At 50.9% G+C, this 16,264-nt stretch overlaps 1 protein-coding gene across 1 annotated transcript in view; it reads left to right on the top strand.

Moving 5' to 3' along the window:
* Nucleotides 1–16,264, top strand: part of LOC135388527 (suppressor of lurcher protein 1-like) — a 175,945-nt gene that overhangs the window by 85,535 nt on the left and 74,146 nt on the right. Inside the window, exon 3 of the mRNA XM_064618125.1 lies at nt 9,615–9,808. Within this exon, the coding sequence (XP_064474195.1) occupies nt 9,615–9,808 (194 nt within the window). The remainder of the gene's footprint in view (nt 1–9,614; nt 9,809–16,264) is intronic.

Raw genomic sequence — 16,264 nt, 5'->3', positions numbered from 1 at the left:
GTGGACGGTCGCCTGAAAGTGCTCCCAAAAGCGGGCCCAGTCCTGCAACTTGCCCCCGAACTTCGGTATTTGCAGCTTTGGCAACGATACAGCTCGGCTCGTTGGGCAGCTCCGCGCCGCGTCGCCCTGCGCGACCGTGGAGGCGCCCGGCGCTGGCACCGTTGCCGCTGACGTGGTTCGTAACATTCGTTTCGCTCTTGTGATGGCGGACTCCAACTGCTCCTCACAGTCGAGTATGCCCTGCACCTCGTCGTCGTACTTGTCATCCTCCGTGAGCGCCAAGATCTGGAGGTCCAAGTCGTGAAGCGCGGCCTTTCGTGCGACCAAGAAGTCGAGGTCCACTTCAATGCCCTCGGCTGTGACCTCTGCGCTAGGACAATCTCGCAGACGATTGACGACGCGGGTCACTGCGCCTCTTGCGCCTGCTCTGCTGCGCCGGAGGCCATCCAAGTGGTCCACAGGCATTGTGGAATTCAATTCCGGATGACGAGAGGCGAAATCCCGGGCTGGCGTGCTGCCTCGTTGCCGAAGTGGAAGGTCCAGGCGTTGCGACGAGGGCAGTCGAAGGGGCCAATCTCCCGGGTTTCGGCACCAATGTTACTTAAGAGTAATCAGACGTGGCCTATCGTCACCGTGGTTGCAGAACAACTGCACGTTTATTGTGCCATCTTCTTCTTCTTCTTCATCCTCGGGGAAATGGCCGTTATTGTGCCATCTACACGAGCGGGGTGCCCCGCCCCTCGTCCTCTTTCGTAACACGAGCGTTGGATCAACTCTGCTCAACATAGAGGGGGGAAGAATGTCGGTTGTCCGTTGGCGGGAAGCCAGGGTTGTCACTAGGCGTCTCAGAATTGAACGGCGGTTTCCTCTCAGCAGAACAATACGGGTCCGTTTCTGATACGAGAGTGCTGCTTCTGCGGCGCTGTCGGCCTGCTCGTTCCCCACGATACCACAATGGGCTGGAACGCACTGGAGAACTAGCATGTGGCCTGCGGCGTAGATAGTGTGGTAGGCCATTAACACATCTGTGACTAGGGGTGCGGATGGGCCTCGTATGCCGGAATTTTCAATTGCTTGAAGTGCAGATTTGGAGTCTGTAAAGACTGCCCATTCCCGGGGTGTAAAATCAGCGATGTGTTGTAGAAAGAAAAGGATGGCATAGAGTTCCGCAGCTGTGGAGGAGGTTGGATGTGAAAGGCGTCTTCCGTGCACTACGCCTTCGGATGGTATGACGAATGCTGAGGCGGACTTGTTGTTTCGGGATTCGCCATCTGTATATGCTGCCGTAAACGTAGAAAACTTCTCGTCTACCAGAGCATGAAAATATGCTCAGAGGACTTGAGGGGAGACCTGATCTCTTCTTTCCAGAAGGTTTGGGAGGCGTACAAAAGTGGGCGGTACCGGTAGAGACCAGGGGGCTTCCGGCCGTATAGTGTCCTTAGTTATGAAGCCAGTGAGAGTCCTGCGTGTCCTCTGCGCTACTCGATAGAAGTCGCTTTCAGGGCGGTATAGAATTTTCCTGAGGAGCGGGTGGCGGGGAATGTGAGCACGCAAACGGAGGTAGTGCCAAGCCGTTTCCCGTTCACGGAGAACTTCAATCGGGAGCTCACCAGCTTCAGCCAGTACTTGCCGCGTTTCAGCCATTCTTGGAACTCCGAGGCATCGACGAAGGCTTCGAGCAAACAGGGACCGAAGTGTATTTAATGAAGTTGTTGATATCCTGTGCAGAATAGGAAGGCTGTAAAGCACAGTCGCCCTCACCAATGCCGCGTGCACTGCGAGCAGGGAACGCTGATCACAGCCCCATCCTGAGCCAGAAAGATGTTGAATTGCGGGGCAGAAAGAGTAGGATGGCATACAGCTCCGCCGATGTTGATGACGTACGATGTGAGATACGTACGATGAGATAGACGTACGATATCCACGTGAGACTGCATTAGATGGGACGACAAAAGCATACGAGGAACACTCCCGTGTGGTAGATCCATCAGTGAAGACGGCAGTGTGGTCAGGATATTTAACGCGCATCATGTCCGCTGCCAACCGTTGAAGAACTAAAGGTGGCACTTGATGCTTTGGAACCTTGAGGCCAGGGACAGATAGGGAGAGTGATGGGAGCGGAAGCGACCTCGGAGGGGTTGTGGGAACTGTTGGGTGGATTATGAACGGAGGAAGATTGGGCCTGACTTCCCTGAGACACTTGAAGACAGCACTTTGGCTTCGCCGATAGATTTTTGATAGAAGGGGCTGACGACGTGGTACGTTCTGAGGCGTATGTAATGGCGAATGGTTTCCATCTGCCGTAGGATTTCTATCGGTAACTCACGAGCTTCGGCCATTCGAGTTTCTGCGGATCTCAGAACACCAAGACATATCCTCAGGCTCCGCGCAAGTATACACAGATGTCGCTGTTCTTGAGACGCCATGCAGGACAGGGAGGCTGTACACAAGTGTGCCACGAACTAAAGCGTCGTGGAGGGCCAGAAGGGACTTCTCATCCATTCCCCCCTTAGCACAGGAATTCCACCTAAACACGTAGCTGACAAAAGGTTGCGGGCAGCCGCTTCAGACCGTACGAAGACGAAGTGAGAATCATCTCGGCGGAAATGGTGGTGCATAACCTGTTGTTGGGTTAGCAGGCATATCTCACTAGCGACTTCTAGAAAGAGTAGTCACTAGATTGTGTCCGAAATAGTATTTGAATACCACGGGCTCGGTTCTTCCTGTAGGTGACTTGCGCTTTTTTTGGGGGGTAGGGGTATCCGGTCGACTCTTCAGCTGGCTCCAAGACTTCCTTACGGACCGAACTGTCGCTCTCTGTACATCCCAAGGTGAAAGCCCTAAGCATCCTGTTCATCAAGGAGGCCCCCAAAGAAGCATTCTGAGTCCGACACTCTTTAATGTGGTGATGGCAGTCATGGGCAGTATCGGAGATACATGTATCTGTTGTGAGACTTAGGGTCGGTGGCGCTCGCTCAGGCGGTAGTACAAGCCAGGCCGCAGCGGCCTAGACATGTCGACCATAAATTCGCTCGAAGCTTACGTCCGCGCGCGCTCTCCATCGTCAAGGTCGCCTGGAGAGGCGGCCCTGTCCCGTGCGCTGGGACGCGCTCGTGGGCGCGCCTGGCTTCTAGTTGGTTCCAGAAGAATCTCTTCCATCTCTTTCTACGGCGGGCGCGCCGAAAACGCCTTACAGCGAATCAACCTCACGGCTTCTGGAATTGCGCTGCCCGATGTCCCCCTGCTCAGTGCGCAAGAGCACGTCCACTTGACTCGAAGTGTGGATTCCGCGTCTGCCATGCCGAAAGAATAACCGCAGGCTTAGCTTGAGCACTGTAACCGTTCTACAGCTCACAATTCACAACGGTCAACTAAGAAAATCAAGTCAGAGGCAAAGTCAAAGGCTACCGGGTAAGTACTGCAGTACCAAACGATAAAAGCAGCAGAAAAAGGTTTCAGGTTTATTCGTATGTATGGTCAAGTGCTCATAGACCGGTACGCATGAAGAACATCAAAGAAGAATTCTTAAAGAATTGTTTTTTGCTAGGCTGCTTATTGAAGCAATCGTTTGACGTAGCGATGGCTTCAGTCCAATCTAAAGTTCTAATAAGACTAGCTGCTCAGAGAGTGCAGCTTCATTAAATCCGTGCGGTCGGATACGTTCAAGCCCTGTCAGAAAGAGTGCGCTATAAAAATACACTAAAGGTTCCAGAAATAACGAATAAATATTTTTACTTCCCTAATCATATTGCCAGCTCTATTATATTGTGATTCCAGTTATGTAAACTTCGCTAATCATAACAGCAGCTTTATTATATTGTGATTTCAGTTATGTAAACTTCGCTAATCATAACACCAGCTTTATTATATTCGGGATTCCAGTGATGTATCGAAGTATTGACGATACAGTACCGAGCATCTGTATCGAAAATCAATTTCGGTTCTGTATCTTGTATCGGTATCGGAAATACAATTTTTGAGGGTATCTAGTATCGACATCGAAGATACTTTTTTTATGTATCGTGCCCAGCCCTGGGTGATGGCAGGCCTAAAATCGGTAATTCCTCGCAAAGTGGCGTTCTCTGGGTTGTTGCGACTTGGGTTGTAAGTCGGCTTGGTAGCGAACCGAGGCATCAACACGGGAAGGAACAACTGTACATGTTTATTTACAGTGACATGGTCAGAGCAAGAATGAGAGTGATATGCAATGGCGCCCAACGGTTATATAGGTTTTGGGCGAGGAAACAACCTTGGCACGGGCTTCAAGCTGGTCTTGGTCTTCCCGAAACTGGTCCGGTTCCCACGGGACGCCGAGGCTGGTGCCTTTCTTCAAGACCTTGCGTTGCGCCATTGTTCTATACATTGGCCAGACTCCTTTCAGTCCCTGAATGGGGATTGCGGGCGTTTATCTTGCTGCGCGCCCTTGGCCGGCGATGCATTCCACGAAGGGTTGTCGAAAATGGTGTCCAGTCGTGACAGTGACGGATCAGACGAAGGAATGCCCAAAATGGTGACCGGTCGTAACAGCGTGTGCAGATGACGTTGCCCTTTGGACAGTAGGAAAATCACGACCAGCCATTCAGCGCCGCTTGCAGCTGGCTTTAAATAATGTACACTCGTACCTCACACAACTTGGGATGGAACTTTCGCCCAAAAAGTGCATCGAGCTCCCTTTTTCATGCAACGCTATGACAAATTTCCCCCTTTGGGTTGGTGCAAAGAAGCTTGAGCCTGTACATTCCCATCGCTTCCTCTGCGTGGTCATCGACTCGGACCTGCGCTGGGCTCGCCACATTAGACAACTTGAAACCGAAGTGCAGCGATGGCTCCCTGTAATTCAACATCTTTCTGGCTAGGGATGGGGCTGTGATCAGCGCTCTCTTCTAGCAGTGCAGACGGCTTTTTTGAGGTCGACTGTACTTTACAGCCTTCCAATCCTGCACAGTATTTCCACAACATCATCACGTACCATTCGGACCCTGTTTGCTCGAAGCCTTCGTCGTTGCCTTGGAGTTCCAAGAATGGCGGAGACATGGCAAGTCCTGGCTCAAGCTGGTGAACTCACGGTTGAGGTTCTACGTGGAGCGTGAAACGGCTCGGCACTTCCTACGTTCGCGTGCGCAAATTCCCCGTCACCCGCTCCTGAGGAAAGTTCGATACCGCCCTGAAAGCGACTTCTATCGAGTAGCGCGGAGGACACGCCAGAGTCTCACTGGCTTCGTAGCGAAGGACTTAACACCGCCGGAAGACCCCTGGTGTCCGGTACCACCGGAGCCGGTACCACCCAACTTCGTAAGTCTCCCGAACATTCTGGATCGAAGAGATCAGATTCCCCCTCAAGTCGTTCGAACCACACGCTCTGGTAGACGAGAAGTTTTCTACGTCTGCAGCAGTATATACAGATGGCGCATCCAAAAACGGCAAGTCCGCCTCGGCATTCATCATCCCATCCGAAGGCGTAGTGGAAAAGACGACGCCTTTCGCATCCAACCTCATCAACAGCTGCGGAACTCTATGCCGTCCTTTTCTTTCTGCAGCACATCGTTGATTTTACCCCGAGCTCAAAATCTGCACTGCAAGCTATTGAACATTTTTGCATACGAGGCTCATCCGCACCCCTACTGACGGATGTCTTAATGGCTTACGACCTTATGTACGAAGCAGGGCACAGGCTGGCTCTCCGGTGGGTTCCAGCCCATTGTGGTGTCGTGGGAAATGAAGAGGCCGACAGCGCCGCAGAAGCTGCTCTCTCATCTCGGAGACGGACGTGTATTGCGCTGCTGAGAGGAGACCGTCGTTTCACTCTTCGACGCCTCGTGACACCCGTGGCTTCCCGCCAATGGACAACTGACATTCTCCCCTCATCTATGTTGAGAAGAGTTGATCCAACGGTCGCTTTCCGCATGCCACGAAACACCTCTCGTCAAGATGCTGCTTCATCGGATGCGACTCGGTGTGGCTTTTACAGCTCAGTGGCGTTACTGCTTGAGACAAGTTGATTCTCCTGGCTGCTGTAACAGCGGTGCTCTAGAATATCTAGAAGACATTTTTCTTCATTCCCTACGCTACCAGCCTTCCCGAACCACACTCTCTGGGTCTCTAATCAGCTGGACTTTCGCCCCCCCCCCCCTCTCTCTCTCAAAATTGCTTGGTTCCTGTCCAAATCCAGCCCACCAACGCTCTGCCCTCAAAGTGCTTTTGACCGTTTTGGACACCATAGAACTTTGATCCTTATCGTGAAGGGGCTCATTATTTCATTCCCTACATCTCCGTTTTGGTCCTCCATTTCGAGTAAAACAAGCTGCGTGCATGTGGAACGTGTACGTGAGAAGCTACACTTTGCATATTGAAACGCCAGCGTACCACAAGCAAGACCAGCAAGCGTTGTGCGTCTACCCACTCACTTGCATCAGATCAAGCACATGACGTGGCGAGCTGCACTCAGCAAGAAAGCAACATCGAAATATATCGACGCGAATTGCCCGTGCACAAACAAACTGGTTGTTCATGGTAACGTTCACCTGCGTGTCCCACTGCCCTGCCACCGAACGATTATCACGTCATCCGTGCACGTTTCCGTCGAGCATCATTAACCAAGATAACCAGTTTAGAACTACATCATGTCCCACTTCGCCATGCTGTTTGTATACACCGCAAAAAGGCACACAGAGAGAAACCCCACTAATAATACTTCCTCTCTCTCTTCACGTACCGACCTTTGGTGCATACTAATCCCACTGTTGCGGTTTCGAACCCAGTCGAGGACTCCAGCAACTTGGTGGCAGGAAAGTTTCTCGGTCTCAGTGGATGTTAAATACGGTGTGCTGAGATTTCGGTGCACGTTAACAATCCTCAGGCGGGAAAAATTAATCCACCGGTCGACTACACAGCGCGTTGGGTAGATTCCCACTCACTGACGTATGCAGCTCAGCCACTGTAATTATTTCTTCTTCTTTCCCTCTAATTCTAATTGTTTCTTCAAATTTCCCACAACCGTAGCCTCTGCATCTGGCAGCAGGTGCAAAGGTGTCTGCATAGAGACGCACACAGGGATTTTCCCAACACCCCCTACACCCCCTAATGCCAACAAAATTTAACACACACACACCCTCAAAATGAACGATGAAAGATCACTGAAAAGGTTAGCCAGCTGTAGGGATGGAACCAACATCTTCTGGATTGCCGGTCCAGGGTTCTACCAATTGAGCTAAGCTAACACGCCTCTCCAGCGACTTTCGGGGTGCGTCATCTGAAGGGACGACAAACCAGCCACTCACTCTCACTCACCCTCCTTTCACTCTTACATTTTTGCTCACTCATACACACATTCATACGACGGAAATCGACGCAAGCGGCACCTGTTGAACAAGAGATAAACTGATGTTCTGAGGCTGGAACAACATAGAGGGGACAGATATAAACAAAGCCTCAAATTGCCTAAGAAATCAACGATGAAAGATTAAAGTCACTGAAAAGGTTAGGCAGCTGTAGGGATCGAACCCACATCTTCTGGATTGCCGGTCCAGGGCTCTACCAATTGAGCTAAGCTAACACGCCTCTCCAGCGACTTTCGGGGTGCGTCATCTGAAGGGACGACAAACCAGCCACGCACTCTCACTCACCCTCCTTTCACTCTTACATTTTTGCTCACTCATACACACATTCATACGACGGAAATCGACGCAAGCGGCACCTGTTGAACAAGAGATAAGCTGATGTTCTGAGGCTGGAACAACATAGAGGGGACAGATACAAACAAAGCCTCAAATTGCCTAAGAAATCAACGATGAAAGATGAAAGTCACTGAAAAGGTTAGGCAGCTGTAGGGATCGAACCCACATCTTCTGGATTGCCGGTCCAGGGCTCTACCAATTGAGCTAACCTAACACGCCTCTCCAGCGACTTTCGGGGTGCGTCATCTGAAGGGACGACAAACCAGCCACTCGCTCTCACTCACCCTCCTTTCACTCTTACATTTTTGCTCACTCATACACACATTCATATGACGGAATCCAGAAGATCGATTCGATCCCTACAGCTGGCTAACCTTTTCAGTGACTTTCATCTTTCATCGTTGATTTCTTAGGCAATTTGAGGCTTTGTTTGTATCTGTCCCCTCTATGTTGTTCCGGCCTCAGAACATCAGTTTATCTCTTGTTCACCCTCAAAATACCTGCACGAAAAGCAGCAAATATTAGGGTGCCTGAATACTGACTCCCTCTGTGTCTATGCAGAGGGAGCTAGTATTGAGGCACCCTAGCAAATATTGGTGTCATGCATTCACTATACATGCATCAATAAACATATCCCCCCCCCCCCCATGGCACACCTCTTCGTCTTCATTTTGGTAAAGGAACGAAAAGACGCGGATGAACAAACAAATACAACACACAAGGCTGCTACTATCAACGATGATTCCCTCTCAATCTTATCCTTACAACTTCCTGTTATCTTAGTTCTAGCAAATTCAGGAACGTAACCACAACCCTTAACAAGTGGCTTGCAGTAGTTCCTCTAATGGTGTTTCATTGATACAGCCGCCTCATTGGATATATTGCAGAACAGTAGGATATCAGCCCTGTTGCTGTGCTCCTATGTTACGCTAGTATGTGCTGCTATGTTTTATGCTACAGCTTGACTGAGGCCCGCCATTTATTATTGGCACTGAGGAGGAAAACATTCTCAGAGAGCTGACGGCTACCGACATTCCAAACCTCCCCGCTGTTGCGTGATCCTGTGGCACCACGCTAGGTTTCCTACGTTCCTGAGTTCTAGTCCTTTTTCTTTAGTTTCCTGGAAGATCTTTTGTAACCCTATGTAACGGCGAGAGAAATGCCTGAGAAATGCCCCCTGAAAGAAAAATGCAATGGGCATTAACGTAACGTGAAAAGTAAATACGTGCAGGGCAGTGTCTCTGCGAAGTGGAGAGGGTGTAGTTTGGATAAAGCACGTGACCAATTGTATGTCTAATCACAAGGCTGCAATAACGTATATGTGCTTCTGCAGGACGTTGCTTGATACAATGACGTGTTCAATAGCTGCATTTCATGTAATAGAAAGCATCCTGACCCAGATCATTTGCTCCAGGTGGCCAAATCTGTCTGTCTATGCAAGACGCATTAGAGCTATGCAAAGTGTCTCATCACCCGCTGTTCCCTGTTTGGTCCTCATGTTCTGACTACAGTGAGCGCATGCACCCGGGTGACGCACCCTTTTCAAAGTGATATGGCCTTTTTACATCATCCGAATCTATCAACGCATGTTCGAATCTCCGAACTGCCTGACAGCACGTCGACGACACCATGACCGCAAAGTGACGCCCTCAAGTTTTTATAGACCTCAAGAGGAACGTGTAAAGAACGCTGCAATACATTATGTTTAATAGGGAGGAAAACAGGTGTGAATGATGCCGCTCAGATGCGGAAATCGAGCTTCGAGCGCAATCGGGAATAAATTTAAAGAGGAACGACTCGCCCGATTTTAAAAAACTCATTGTAGCTTGCTTCTTCTTAGCTTTTCGAATCCGCAGAACCGGTTGTTTAGTTCGGGCTCGACTCACTAGAACTTTCCGGTATTTATTACACTCGCTGATACATTTTTGCTTTTATTCGCAGGTGCGAGAACGTGGATTCTATCATTGGTTTTGTCACCATAAAAGGCCAACGGGAAAGGCTGGACAACTTTTGTGGGTCTCAGCTACCGAACCAAATCATGTCCAACGAACACAGCATTACAGTTGTCTTCCAGAGCTACGGCATGCGGCCATCAACTGTAAAGGGCTTTAGAGCAATTTACCAGTTTGTGACCAGTAAGTGAATTTATTTTGAATCTGCGCATGTAGAACCTATAGGTCCAGACCACTTGCTTGTCATTCTGTGCCTGCCCAGTAGGCAGTACACCGTAAGAAAAAAATCAATGCCGTTTACTGACAAATCCCTATGAACCCACAGTACATGCTTTTTCGGGATTGGCACATTGTTTGCGCAGTGGCGAATGTAAATGTTTGTGTTGTAGCGTGTGATCGGTGCAACCATGAACGAAAACAGATTGTGCGTTCACGGGGATCTGTCAGTAGGGCCAAGCTGCATCCAGCCTAATGATGAGAAGCCCCCAGTGGCATCTCTCAGTAAGAATTTGTTGGAACTAACCCATGAGAGAGAGAGAGAGAAATACATGATGACGATGATATGGGGATGACTTCCGCTCATTGGGCAGAATGCTACCCCATTGCTATTGGGGGGAAATGAGAAGATGGTGATGAGGATGATGCTGATGACGCTGACAGGGTTTTAGAGTGAGTCGATCAGGCCGGTAGTTTGCAGGGATTTGATGAAGGGTCGCAAGACGGACATCTGCTTTCGTGTGTCCCGTGGTCCCAAAATGAGTCTGAGGTCAAGGGGTAGGCTGTCAATCCGCGCAAAGTCGTTTGCCAACAAGTGACGCTCCCTCCTATAAGTGGTACATGCGATGATCACATGGTCCGCGGTCGCTGGCACACCACACACCGGGCACAAGGGACTACTGGCACACCCTATCTGGTAACGGTAGTACGGCGTAAAGGCAACATTCAGCCGTAAGCGATGTAGGAGGGACTTAATGACGCGCGGTAAAGATGTCGGTAAGCGGCTCGAGAAGGTTGGGTCTACAATTCCCAGTATGATACTGACCGGGACATCCCGACGCCATTGTTCGGCGGATGAGGAGGCAGCCCAGTCACGAAGAAGGGACCGTCTGTCCCCCCTTGGGAGAACAATCAGGACACACTTGCCATGGTGGCGAGCGGCCGCTGCCGCAGCGTCGGCAACGTGGTTGCCAGAGTTTCCGCAATGACCCGGAATCCATTGAAAAGCGATGGTGTGGCCGTGGGCAGTTATGGACTTCAGCAGGCGTAGAATGTTTATCACAAGTGTGGCCAGTGAGCCGCGGAGACCTGAGGTTTTCAGGCATTGAAGAGCTGACTTGGAGTCCGTACAGACTACCCATCGCCGTGGATCGCAGGTGGCCGCATATTGTAAAAACAACAGGATTCCGTACAGCTCGGCTGAGGTCGAAGAGGTGCGATGGGACAACCGGCAGCCCCGGGTGAGCGGTATAGAGGGTACCACAAAAGATGAGGATGACGAAGTTTTCGTTGAGGAGCCATCCGTGAAGACCGTGCAGAACCCATCATATGCGGTGCCGATGAAATCCATAGTCAGTTGCTGTAGTACGAGGTCGGGGTAGCTCCTTTTGTTGTCCGTGATCCCTGGGACAGAGGCGGGGACGCTTGGCGACGGAAGTGTCCACGGAGCCGTGCTTTCAGCGGCGGGGCTGATCACGAATTTCGGAACGCGGGATTTGAATGACATTATACATCCGTGGATCTGCGTGCTGCGCCTTGCCCGAAGTTTCCGGATGAGCGGGTGGTGGCGATGGTGTGCAATCAGGCGGAGATACTGGCGCACAGTTTCTGTGTTTCGGAGAACTTCAAAAGGGATGTCGCGGGCTTCCGCAACCACTAGCCTTGTCTCGGCCCCGCGGGGGACACCGAGGCACACCCGTAGGCTCCGTGCCAGCATAGCGCAGATCCTCTGTGCTAAGGTGCTGGGGAGATCGTGAAGCACAGGCAGACTGTAGGCGACTGTGGCACGAATCAAGGCGTTATGCAGCATCAGGAGCAGAGCATGCAGCATCATCTTATCGCGTCCCCACCTCATTCCAGCGAAGTGACGGATGACAGCGGTCCAGCGCTGAACTTTCTTCTCCATGCCATCGATGTGACGTTTCCAAGAGAGGCTAGGGGTTAGAGTTACGCCGAGGAATTTGTGGTGCTGGACATTTATAAGTGGCTTGTCCCCAATGTGCAGACGGCATCGCTGCATGGATTTGCGGGAGAAGGCGAGTGCCGCACTTTTCTTCGATGATATTTCCATCCCTGCTCGGAGCAGGTAAGTGTGAATGTCGTCCAATTTAGCCTGGAGGCGTTGTCGAATGGCAGGGCGAGATGTACCAGTGGACCAGATGCATATGTCGACCCATGATAGCAACTTGAAGTGTGGAATTTTGATAGTCGATATACGAATAGACTATCCGTTGTTGGAAACTGTTTTCGTTGTTGTAACCTCCGAAATACTACAGCTTCTGTGGATGGCTTTATAACCCAAACGTCGCTATACACCACCACCAGCATACGGCAGTTTTGGCATTATAAAAGATATTTATTGCATGGCACGGGCCACACCTCTTACACCATAGTATCGTAGCAACCCCAGCTACAGCCGTTTACATGACTCACTTAGGTGTGACATTGTATCGCTACAACACACACTTATGGTGCTCTAGAACGCACCTGCACAAGTAAGCCATTTCTTACAGAGCCCTTGGCCAAGAACAAGGGCCGCATAGCACCGCAGTAGTATACGGGACCAATATGTTTCCCGACACCAGCGCTCGACGTTTCGTTGCGCTGCCAACTTGCGCCAGGACTGCATCCTTTCCGAAAGACGCAAGGCTCCTTTGCTACATTTCCAGAGGCAGTAACGTGGCCGCGAGAGCTATAGGACGGCAAAGAATAGCTCATACCTCACTGAGTCCATCGCTACGCGGACACTGCGGCCGTTCACGCACACGCTGTTTCCCCCCCCAAGACTGAAGGCGGAGTACTGCTCCTTGCTTCAAAGCCCGCCAGTGATTGGGTCCAACCACGACCGCTCGATCGCTCTTCGCTTGGAGCGGACTGCCGAACGTTCCCGCTCGCCGGTGAAGGGTCAAGTTCGTATTCCTCATGATGGGAATTGGTGTTCTGAGGCTGGAACACCTAATACACAAAGCCTCAAGTGCCTAACAACAAGAACAGCTGGCTAACCTTTTCAGTGAGCAAAGTTTCTTCGTTCGTATTCGTATCGCATTCTCTGTGAGGGCGCTGACCAACGGGGGCTTGCTCGCACGCTCGTTGTCCCGTATGGTGTCCGGATAAATGCTCTTGCGCTTCGTATTCTGCAAAATTATCATTCTGTGCGCGGAGGAACGACCGGAAGGAGCGACCGGTACACGGAGTTCTGGATTGCTAGCTTCGACGGGAACAGCGTCGTACTTCTCGATGCTCGCGCTAGGCGAGATCGTAGAGTCGAGCAAGTCCTCACCCGTTGACAGGGAAGGAGGAATATATGGGGTCTCCACAGGTTTGCCATCGGGTCCCGTCCGTGGTACGGGTCAGTAGTGCAATATCTTGCCTTATGTCCTCCTTGCTGGCACTTGAAGCAGCCCTTTGGAGTGTCAGAATCCTCTCTGGCATTCCCTCAAGAATCTCTTTCATCAGACCTGCCTCCTACCTCAGAAGCAGCATTTGGGGTTTCCGACGATCTGTGGACCTACCGCAGTCGACGAGATAAGATAGGGGGAGGGTTCTACGCAATGAAGCGGCGAGCTTTGAAAACAGCAATGACGATATGGTCTTGATACTCTGAGGTCTCCAGGAACTCTTGTTCAAAGGCGGCGGCGTCGATAACCTCCTGAATGGCGTCGTCGAGATCCTTGGGCTCCTTGGAGTATTCTTCCAGTCGATGAATGACGTTCACGATGTCACGAACTGCTGAATCACCAGTGGCCTGTAGCACCTCTGACTTTGTGATGAGACAGCTGATTGCCGGATGCCACGGGTCTGCCGAAGGCAATCCATCGGCTACAATAGGTGGCGGTCCGGCGACGAGGGCTGGGTTTTTCCGCCGAAAATTGACGAGAGCGGGTGGTTCCCGGGTAGCGAGAGGGGAAACGGATGTAGTTCCGTATCGGGACCACTGGCTTTTTAAAAAGAAAAACAATAAAAACAAAAATAAAACGCTTTCACGTAAAAGAGGAACTAATTAGAAACGAAATTAAACAGGAATGACCCTCGTATATTGCGTGAAACGTATAAAAGTTAAATTTTATCGCCCGTTTCTTGAAGGCGGTCTTTAGCTCTATGTCAACTAACTGAGCGATATCTGTTCCATCTATCCCAGGGGTTCTCAACCGCTGAGGAATGTCGTGAGGGGAATGACACCTCGTAACATTCTCCTCTAACCGGCCCTTTCGACGCACTCTACGTTTTTTGTTCACAGCACATCTCCCTCGCGAAATGTACTGGAAGGGCTATCGCCCGAAACTATACTTCCAAGGAAACTCGAAGGAAGCAATAAAATACCTGCATCCAACTATTTTATGCATGTGTTGCTTTATTTAGTGTTAGGGAGATAACGCTTTGACGAACGTCATAACGGGTGCATTGAGGGGAAAAGGTTGAGAACCACTGGTCTATCCTCCCACGGGGTATCGGGCCACTACATCCAACGTGCCATTACATCCACGAACCTTTACATCAGGATGTAAAGGCTCGTTCTATGTAATGGCACGTTGGATGTAATGACATGGGATCCTCTCAAGGCACCCTCGCTATGTCATCGTTCCCTGTGTACTTTGCAAACTTTGGTATTTGTGGAACAACAACAATAAATGAAGAAGTGATGAAGACATGGGATGTTTCCCCGTGGTATCCACAACACACACAACAAATACGGTGACGATGATGAATGAGGAAATTCGGCTTATGGTACAAAAACGGACGAGAAAACGGAGATAACTCCTACAGCTGGCTAACCTTATCAGTGACTTTCATCTTTCATCGAGAAAACGGAGTTCCAGTAAATCCAACTTATTTCATATAAATTAGACCATTTTGTTTAAGACCATAAAAAAATTTATTTTTATTTTTTCTTTTACTACTCTAGGTCGGAGTCACACTCGTTATACATTATACACGAACATCCCGTCATACATGCATGACGAACGTGTATAACAAACGTCCCTTAAACATGTATGATCATACAGTGTTGGTCACACTGCTTATACACCGGCAAAACATGTTTAAAAACCGAGACGATGGAACGCGTCGCCATTACAAATCCACGAACACCAGTGGACTTTCTTCAACACCTGCAGAGGCTGACACACGTGGGCGCCATGGCCCGTCATGCTCTGCTGACCATGCCGACCCATCCCTTACCGGGATTCGCAACGAACGCGGATTTCGCGAAAGACCCAGCAAGCGTGTTGTACACGAGAGAAGACCGACACCAGACTGCAACTGCGAACATGGGTCAAGACACAAGAGCGATTCTGGGCGCCCTAGAGGACAGCGTGCGGACACTGACGGCAGCCATAGAGAGGATGGGCCAAGTGCAGCAGCAGCAATTCCCTCCGCGACGAGCACGCAGTCAAACAGGCCAGCCTGTGTGCTTCCGCTGCCATCGATCGGGTCACATAATGAGACAGTGCCCGGAGCGACCCGTTGAACCACCCACACAAGGAATACACGCGGCTCAACTGTCGCGCCTGTCTCCGACATTCCGGCAACCAACGTTGGAACAGCAGAGCAGCCCCCACCAGCAGTATCGACAGCCACCAGCGTCGGTGTGGAGTCAGGCTTACCTGGCCTCCCAGCCAGCGGCAGCCGCGCCAGCACGAGGACCAAGTCAGCACCAGGGAAACGGGCTAGCAAGGGTCTAGGTGTCCGACCCCAGGCCTGTCAAGAGGACCCTGTATGCATGACCTATCATGTGTCACACCTTATCACCGTGCCAGCCACCATCGAAGGCATCAACATTGACGCCATCTTGGACACTGGGGCCGCCGTAAATATAGCATCCGGTGAATTCGCACGCCGTTCAGGGCAACCTATACGACCAGCAATGTCGGCAGTGCGCGGTGTTAATGGTGAACTGGCAAGCAGTGAGGGAGTGGTGGAACTTGCGGTGAACATAGGGCCCGTAAACATGCAGGCTACGTTTGTTGTGCTCACAGGCTGCCCACACGACAGTTTATGCGGACTACCTCTTTGCACGAACTCGAATTTGGTGCTGGACTTTCCAAATAATGCAGTTTTTCTACAAGGACATTTTTTTCCCGCTTCGCCTTGATGATGATATCTTCCCGCCGTTGAGGGACAAGGAACGCGCACTGTACACGACAGACGAAGGTACCACCCCACTCCGAGGTCCTCCTCGAAGTTTCTATAGCCATGAATGGGACATTCGTTGTTGAACCTGAAATAAAGCTTAAGGACACGCCCCAGCCTGTTGTAGCCCGCACGCTAACCAACGTGTCATGTAACAGGGGATTCGTTCGCATTGCACACCCATCGCCGTCCGCGCTTACGATTGCACGAGGTGCCGCAGTTGGTAGAACCACGCCCCTGCAGGAAGTAGAGATCAGCACGTCACACGCCAAGAGGTCACATGGCCGCGTGCAA

This window comes from Ornithodoros turicata, chromosome 3 (genome assembly GCF_037126465.1).
Source record: "Ornithodoros turicata isolate Travis chromosome 3, ASM3712646v1, whole genome shotgun sequence".
Lineage (NCBI taxonomy): Eukaryota > Metazoa > Arthropoda > Arachnida > Ixodida > Argasidae > Ornithodoros > Ornithodoros turicata.
Note: the sequence above shows the minus strand (reverse complement) of the source record. Positions and strands in the feature narration are given on the sequence as shown.